Genomic DNA, 8,297 nt, shown 5'->3' with positions numbered 1-8,297 from the left:
CTAGAAACATAGGTGTGCATGGGGGGTGTGGCAGTGTGGAGTGGCCCAGGGTACGTGAGCAGAGGCCCCCGGAGGGCTCCAGTCCCGGCTGGGCTCCTGACTCCTTGGTCTTCAGTTCGCCTGCCCTGTTAGGGCCTTGGTTTCTCCAAGTTTATCCTGAACAAGTGGCCCTGGAAGGCCACGCGTGGGTGGTGGTAGAGGACAGGAACTCTGAGTGCTGGCTGACCCTCGCACTTACTTAATGACCCTTTTAATTGTCACAGCAACCCTGACAGGGTTGCTAGTAGCAGATGAGGAAGCTGAGGTTGGGAGAGAGGTGTCCAGCCAGTCGGAAGGGGACTGGGTGGGGTGGGGAGAAGCCCAGAGGTACAGCTGAGCCCCTGACTCTGAACCTGGAGGTCCTGACCATGATCTCTTGGTGCTGCCATCAGGGGTAGATGCCTCAGACCGATGGATGCGTGGGTGACAGCCAGTCACCCCTGGGGACCAGTGAGGGCACAGGGAATGAGAATGGAGTAGGACCAGGGAAGGCACAGAACTCTGGGGCCAGTGAAAATGAGATATGTTAGAGGGATGTAGCTTTCCTTAGGATGGGTGGGGAGGGGCCGGCCTGTGAGGGGGATGGGAAGTCAGGCCCCACAGCACCCCTGACCTGTGCGCCTGAGATCTGCTTAGTGATTTCATGGTGCCACCCATCAGGGGCAGATTCCGTACTAAGAGGGCAGACCTGGGGTCCGTGACAGACCTCATTGTCAGGCTCACTCTTCCAGCTGAGGTTCCAGGTCATGCTGGGAGTGGTCCATGTCTTTCCACAATGTCCCAGTGCCCCAGTGTGCAGGGGTGGGGCAAGGGTGCTCTTCGAGGTCAGATGCTGCTGCCGTGTAGGTGGGACCCGAGGCCAGGCAGGGAGGTGTGGGTCAGGGGGTCTGTTGCACGAGTGAGTCCTGAGTGTGTGAGTGCCACCCTCCCTGCTGCCCTCACTCCCTTGGGACCTCCTCCCCCTCAGTGGAGTCATTTTGCCACTTTTAGGGCAGTGTGTCTTTGGCCTTCTCCATTAGGTGGGAGATAACGGGAGAAGCACCTGAACTGGGGCTCGTTGGTTCTTAGACCCTGCGTTAGGAGGCAGAGCACAGCCTGCACACCCCTCATTTCTCCTGTGGGAAGAAGGCTCAGGCCAGTGGTAGGACTTGGATTTCTGGGGTCCTTACTTTTGGACCCTCAAGAAGAAGTAGCTCCCGGTGTCTTCTGTGTCCCCCAACCCCCCTCCCAGAGTGTGTCAGCCAGCAGGTGGGGCCTTTTTCAGGGAAGAGGCCAGCTCCCCCCTGCCTTCCCCTTCTCTCTTCTGCCCCCCACACCACTGCCCCCCTCTTCTTTTCTGCTTGCCCCCCACCCTCCATTTTCAGAACAAACCACCAAGTCAGATAGTCTTTTATTCCGCTTTATTTTGTGGGGTGGGAAAAGGTGAGAGGGGAAGGTGTGGGGGAAGGGTCTCCTCCCCGTGGCAAGAGAGCGGTGGCCTGGTGGGAACACTCAGCTACTTGGCATAGTCCACTGGGGGTCTCGGGCTTCCCCAGTGTCTCTTGAAGACCCCTCCCCTTGTCATGGGACTCCAGGCCCCTGTGCTGTCAGTGCTGAGCGGGGGTGGGGTGGGGTGGGGCAAAGAAGACACCCATGTCCTGTGGAGTCATGGTGACTCTCAAAGATGCAGGTCCGGTAAGTACTGGCATGTTGGGACGTTCTGTGCAGCACACGGTCCAGGTAAGAGGCAGAGCTCAGGGTCAGGCAGTCAGTATGGAGGGAGCTGGACCAGACGGTGGGGGTGGCTGGCTTTGCAGGGGGTGGAGGAGGTGGGGGAGGCACCACAGCACACCACCAGACATGGGGTTGGGGGCTGGGGGCCCAGGGGAGCAGGAGCACCTGTGCTGGAGGTAGAAGAAATCAGTGGAGCACCCAAGGTTAGTGTCCCAGGATGGCACAAGGTGGCCATGTGTCACCAGGGGGTGGGTCCCTGGCATCTGCTTGCTTGGCTGCCTCTGCTGTGCCTGATTCCTCACCTAGCCTGGGGTCATGGGGTCATTTCCTGCTCATCACTGCTTTCTCCTCTCATTGATGTCACTCCCAGTGGTGGGCCTGGGACCTGGAGAATTAAGACGGGATGTGTAGCCCTGAGCTGGCTCTGGGTTTCTGATGACTGGATAGTCCATTGGCACTGATGATGTTGCTGGTTGATGAGTTGAAGAAATCATTGCCCTTTTCGAGTGGGTTCCCCTTGGGTCAGGAGTGGCAAGGACACGGCACTGAGTCGGAGCGAAGCAGGCTGAGGCACGGGGAGGCTGGGAGGAGATTGTAGGGGGTGTTGGGGGCAGAGGAGTGGACTGCCCGTTGCTGGCCAGGAGGTGTTTTTAGTGGTGGTCTGCGTCTGCGTCGTCATCGTCGGGGAGTTCTTCCAGCCTTGCTCCTTCTCTGGGCTGTCTTCTCGGGATGGGGCCCGAGGCCTCTGTGCAGATCATGGCCAGAAAGTGGGTCAGGGTCCTGGCCGCTGGCTCCTGGTCGGTCAGGCTGGGCTGCCCGTGGGCACCGCGCAGGTGGTTGTGTAGGAAGCTGAGGATTCCAGAGCCCAGCGGGGCTTGTTGGCGGGGCGGGACAGCGAGGCTGCTGTCGGTCCGCGCTTCCTGCTCTTCCTGCCCTTCGTCTTCCTGCTCTTCTTCGTCTTGCTGCTCTGCGTCCTCCTGTACGCTGTCCTCCTGCGCGCTGTCCTCCTGCGCGTCGTCCTCCTGCGCGTCCTGCGAGGTGTCTTGCAGGCCGTCATGCAGGCCACACTGACGGTAACGTTGCAGGTCGTCTTGCAGGGCTTCTCGCAAGACGACATCACCATCGACGACGTGCAGCTCCAGATAGCGGCTCCCACGCAGTAAAGGGCGGGTTCCTTCTCCCGGGGTGATTCTGACACCGAAGCGCTCACACAGCATCATCCAGAACGCAGGCGTGAGGCGCAGGCCCCGGGGGCCCCGGGGGAGAAGGGCGCTCTGCTCCGCCCACGGCTCCGCTGGGAGGGCGTTGGCGCCCACGAGAGGGGGCATCTGCGTGAGCAGCTGGCTGATGGCCGTGGCGATGTGGCGGCTCGTGAGGAGGGACGAGTCGAGGATGAGGCGCAGGGACTGCCTGGCGGGGCGCGGAGCCAGCTCCAGGGTGGGTGCAGGCAGCGGCGGGAGGCGCCGCCCTACTTTCAACAGCACCAGGAGGGCTGCCACGGCCAGGGTGTTCTTCCAGAACAGCAGGCCTCGGAAGAAGTGCAGAATGACGGCCCTGATCTGGGCCACGCTGAGATGGGCCAGGAGGCTGTTGAGGATCTGGTCAGCTGGTATCCGGGCCAGGAACTCTTGCTGGAGGGTCTGCGCACGTGGCTCATCTTGGGGGGGTGCATCCTCACTCCCCTCTTCCTCGGCGGCTTCGGGGAGCTGATCCCTGCGGGATCGTCTCATGGCGAAGAGCATCTGGGGCTGGGTGGCAGTGTGGGGCTGGAAAGGCCTGCGGTGGGGGTTTCTCACGGGTGGCAGAGGCCGGCCGCCGTCCTGCTCCGGCCGCTCCATGACGTCAAAGCGGAAGTGGGAGAAGAAGAAGACCCAATGCCCGGGGAGAAGTACGGTGAGCCTGTCATTATTCAGAGAGGCTAGATCCTCTGTGTTGAGAAGGATCATGATGGGCTCCTCGGTGTTCTCCAGGTAGCGGCACCACACCATGAAGGCAGCCCGTATGGGAAGAATCTTCATCTCCACTTGAGAGTAGTCGACCTCGATAGGGGAGATGTTTCGGGAGTAGAAAGCGCAGGAGACTCTCTTGCCGGTCTGGTCATCTATTTGGATCAGGGAGGCGTGCAGAGCCGTCTTGGTGACTCCTGTTTCCAAGTAGAACGGGTTCTGGGGCTTGGGGTGGTGGAGAAGGGGCGCCTTGCGGAAAGCCCGCTTCAGGCATTCGAAGGCCTCCTGCTCCTCATCTCCCCAGAAGAACGGGGCGGTGGTCAGTAGCTGCCGCACCAGGGGCTCTGTGATGATGGTGAAGCGCTCCACGAAGTGGCGGTAGGGGAAGATGAACTCTATTAGGTGTCGCAGGGACTTCTTAGAGCCAGGGATGGGGTACCCTGTTACGGTGGTCACGATGTTCTTGTTCAGTTTCACCCCTTTGGGAGTCATGACGAATCCCAGGAATTCGGCAGTGTGTCGGTGGAACTGGCTCCGGTCCAGCGAGCAGTAGACATTGTGATGCCGGAAGCGGACCAGGACCTGGCGGACATGTTGAAGGTGCTCCTCCTGGCTCATTGAATAGATGAGGACGTCCTGCCCGTAGGAGAGCACAGAGTAGCCTAGCATGTCCTTCAGGATAAAGTGAATCACCCTCTGAGGGATGGTAGGGTCTGAGGAGATCAGGAAGGGCTTGTAGCTCTCCATCTCTTGAAGCTCCAAACCAAACGCTGCTCTCCATACATCTTCTGCTTGGTGTATATTTATGCTTTCCTCCACAATGGTCCCACGCAGCTCCAGCTTTGTGAACCATGTAGCTCCGTGTAATTGATCGAACAGTTCTGGAATCATCTGTATGTAGTCCTGTCTGTTGGTCAGCATGTCCTGCAGGTCCCAGTATTCATCCCGCAGCCTGGCTCTTTCTTGCATCCCAGCACCCACAGGTTCCCAAGGCGCAGAGGAGGGACACTCGTAGAAGGTCTCACTGTGATCACTGTCTCCAGCCTGCTGAAGCTCAGAGGGCTCTGATTCAGAAAGATCATCGGATCCGTCTGAGCTTGGCTGGTCGGAAGTCTCATCATCTGCTTCCTTCGGGTTAAACACGTCGGCCAGGTCGGAATACAGGGGCGGCAGTCCGGGTAGCAGGCTTATGGCATGTCTCTCCAGTGCGATGCATGGTGGGGGTGGGCGGAAGCAGTTCTTCAGGCAGTAGGGAGAGTGGAAGGTGCAGCGGCCTTTGACCCAGTCCACTTCGGGGGTGTGGACTCGGAGCCAGTTGATGCCCAATATCACAGAGAAGTTGGGTGAAGGGACGATGTCGAACTCGATGGACTCCTGGTGGTTTTGGTGAATGCACACCAGGGGCTCTGTGTAGAGCCAGACAGGTTCGTTGCCAACTAGAGAGCCGTCCATGCTTTGGATCGGCTGTGGATAGGGCTTTTCGTACAGCTCAACGTAGTGCTCTTGGGCGAACCTCTCATCCATGAAGTTGGCGCCCGCTCCCGAGTCCACCAGGGCCTGAACTGCGACGCTGTGGTAAGGGTTCACTCTCACCATGAGCAGCAGGAAGAGATGGTCGCGGTCAATGGTGGGGTGGACTTCACAGGGCAGCCAGCTGCTAACCATCCACCTCTCTGGAGCAGGTGAGTCGATCCAGGTCAGGTTCCGTGGGCGGGCCTCTGGCGGCAGCCTGAGCATTGCTCTTCTCTCTGCCAGCTTCTCTTCTATTTGCAGGACGAGCACAATCAGACTGTCCAGCGAATCCGGCTGAGGGACCCGGAACAGATAATGCCTGATCTCCTCGTTGAGCCCCTGGCACAGGTGGGCTTGCAGAACTTCGTCTGGCCAACCCAAGGTGGGTACCAGGCCCTGGAACTCGTTGATGTAGTCAATGGCGGCGCGATCCCCTTGCCTGATGTTGAACATCGCCTCTTCCGCCACACGCAGTGCCTGCCTGTACTCGAACACATCCGACATGGCCTCCAGGAAGGCTGGGAAGTCGCCAATCAGGGGACTGTCTTCCTGCACCAGCGCTTTGGCCCATTCTAAGGCCAAGCCGGAGAGGTGGCAGATGATGTACCCCACTCGCAGGCGGTCATTGTAGAACATTCTAGGGTAGCTTTGTAAGATCAGTTGGCAGAGCACGATAAACTCGTGGTATTCTCTGCGATCCCCGGAGAATTGTTTTGGGAGTGGCAGTTGGCCCGCGCTGATCCCTTTCATCAAGATCTCTTCTGCTACTCTTTGCTGTTCTCGGAGGTCTTGCATCCGGAAGTACAGAGAGATGATGGACCTCACCATGGCCATGAATTCCGCAGTCGAGGTGTCGGTCTGCTCTTCAGGACGCTCCTCCTCTCCCAACTCATCCAGGTCAGTGTTGTACTCTTCCTCTTCCTGGTCTCCCCATGGGTTGCCTGATGCTTCTTCCGTTTTGCCAGGTGCCTCACCAAGTGGATCCCCCATTTCCTGATGTGAACCGATGAGTGACTCCTCCAGGTCTTGGAGTAGGTCATTGGGTGGATCCTTTATTTCCCTATGTGGGCCACTGGATGGCTCCTCCATGTCTTGGAGGAGATCAATGGGCAGCTGTGCCATGTCCTGGGCTGGGCCGCCGGCCGGCCCCGCCGCCTCCTGCACTCCGCTGCCTGATGTCTCCACGGCGGTGTTGGGTGAGCCCTCGGAGGACTCCATTTGTTTTGATGATGGATTCTTACGCTCCATCATCGTCTCAAATGAGTCTTCAGAGGGTTCTATCATTTCGTCGGATGGAAAGGCGTGTTCTCTGAAGACTGGTAAGGTGGCGATACGTCCAGTCAGTGACTGGGCCCACAGAGATCAGAACCTGGTGGGGAAGGAGGGTGGGGAGTAAAGGCAGTGGTTTAGGGTCTCAAGGTCAGGGTCAGGTTCTCCAGGACAAAGCAGATGCCCAACTCATCAGAATAGAGAAACCGGGGAAAACCTTCCTGTGTCCCACTGGGGGTGCCCCGAGGAGAGAATCTGTCAACCCCTGACCTTCTAGCCTACTCTCGCAGGCGCACTCTGCCTGTCTGGCCTGCCTACTTCCCCATGGCTGTGAGAAATTCACAGCTCATAAATTTTCTGGGGCGATGGGCCCAGAGCACCGCTGTGGCAGGCAGGCACCTGGCAGGATGCACTGGCCGCTTCATTTCACCCTGGCACACATGCCTGGTCAATCCTCCTTCCCTTTTGTGGTCACCCAAGAGTCACAGAGGTCACCTCTCAGTGCCATCCAAGCCGCCCCTGGCAGGAGAGGCGCCCTGGAGCAAGATTGGCCTCCTTGGTATGAGGCGGGAATCTCTAGCAGAGATGCCCACTGTTTGAGAAGGTTAGGGGAAGAGGAGAAAACGGGCACCTCGCCACTTTCCCATCAGTCGGTTGCGTTAGCAGCCCCAAGTAGCTCTTAGTTCCTCCCCCAGATTCAAAGTAGAAATTGGGGGGGCGCAGATAGAGAGATCTGGATTCCTGGTTTTAGTTTTTCCATAAACGTTTATAAAACTTCTGTGATGTGCCAGAGACTTGCGCATCTATGACGTGATTCTGACTCGGAATTTTTTGCTGATTTTTCTTCCTCTCTTTCATCGACTTCCAATGCTGGGTTCTCCCCAGCGCTGAGCTGTTGAGGAGACCTGCAAGTTTTCTCCCCACCCCTCCTAAAATCTCCTCTTTCCCGGGGTTGCCCTCTTTGGGGGTTTCAGGAACCTCAGACATTTAACCTCAGTTCCACACATGCAAACATGTTGACTGGCCCATGTTTATCGGGTGGGGCTGACCTCTGCTCTAGTAGAGACACCCATTCTCTGTTGCTGGTTGGTTTTCCCCCAACACAGGGGTGTATCCCGTTGAGTTGGGATATTAAGTGAGGGGTAGGAGTTGGGGGAGGGCAGGAGGTATCTTCGACATCTGATTGTCTTGGAAGGGAATTTTCAAAGTCTAGTCATGGGTGGTTTTAGTGGGCTGAGACTGAATTTAGAGATGTTTTCGTTGGCGTTATTTGTATCGTTCTCTGCTGGGGCACAGCAAATTGAATTCTGGTTATTCAGTAGATTATCTCTGTATGGTTGCTGCTCTATACATTTGACACATTTTGTTGCTTCTTAACTAATGGGCCGATCCATTAAAAAAAGAAAACAAACACACATGCCCTTCTGTAAAATTCCTCGTTGGCTAATATCCAGACTTTCCAACAAGGTACAAAATTCTGATCTGCTGTTTCTCAAAATTAAGTACATTCTTGTTGGCGTGACAGTTAAATTTGATCCCACAGGCCCTCTGATTAAAACCTTTTGCTGTTTATTTACTGTCTGCAATATTAAATCCAAATCTTTTAGCATAAAAATTCCTGACACATAAACTCACTCAAATCATTTTCTGGCTAATATTTCAAGGCCTTAGAATAATAGAAAGTTCTGATCATGTCAATCCTCAAGGTAGAGATTACATTTTTTTTTTTTAGCACGTTACATAAAGTCCTCGTTCTCCTCACTCATCACCACCAGCATCTCCATCACAGCGACATATGTAGAGCACATTACATCTGTT

General features: G+C 56.5%; 1 protein-coding gene across 1 annotated transcript; it reads right to left on the bottom strand.

Annotated features, from left to right (window-relative positions):
- Positions 1-2,402: 2,402 nt before the first annotated feature.
- On the bottom strand, positions 2,403-6,494 carry RTL1 (retrotransposon Gag like 1). The gene has a single exon (XM_033106899.1). It carries the CDS (start codon positions 6,492-6,494, stop codon positions 2,403-2,405), a length of 4,092 nt encoding a protein of 1,363 aa, XP_032962790.1.
- Positions 6,495-8,297: the final 1,803 nt, after the last annotated feature.

The sequence above is a fragment of the Rhinolophus ferrumequinum genome, chromosome 6 (genome assembly GCF_004115265.2).
Source record: "Rhinolophus ferrumequinum isolate MPI-CBG mRhiFer1 chromosome 6, mRhiFer1_v1.p, whole genome shotgun sequence".
NCBI classification, from domain to species: Eukaryota; Metazoa; Chordata; class Mammalia; order Chiroptera; family Rhinolophidae; genus Rhinolophus; species Rhinolophus ferrumequinum.
Note: the sequence above shows the minus strand (reverse complement) of the source record. Positions and strands in the feature narration are given on the sequence as shown.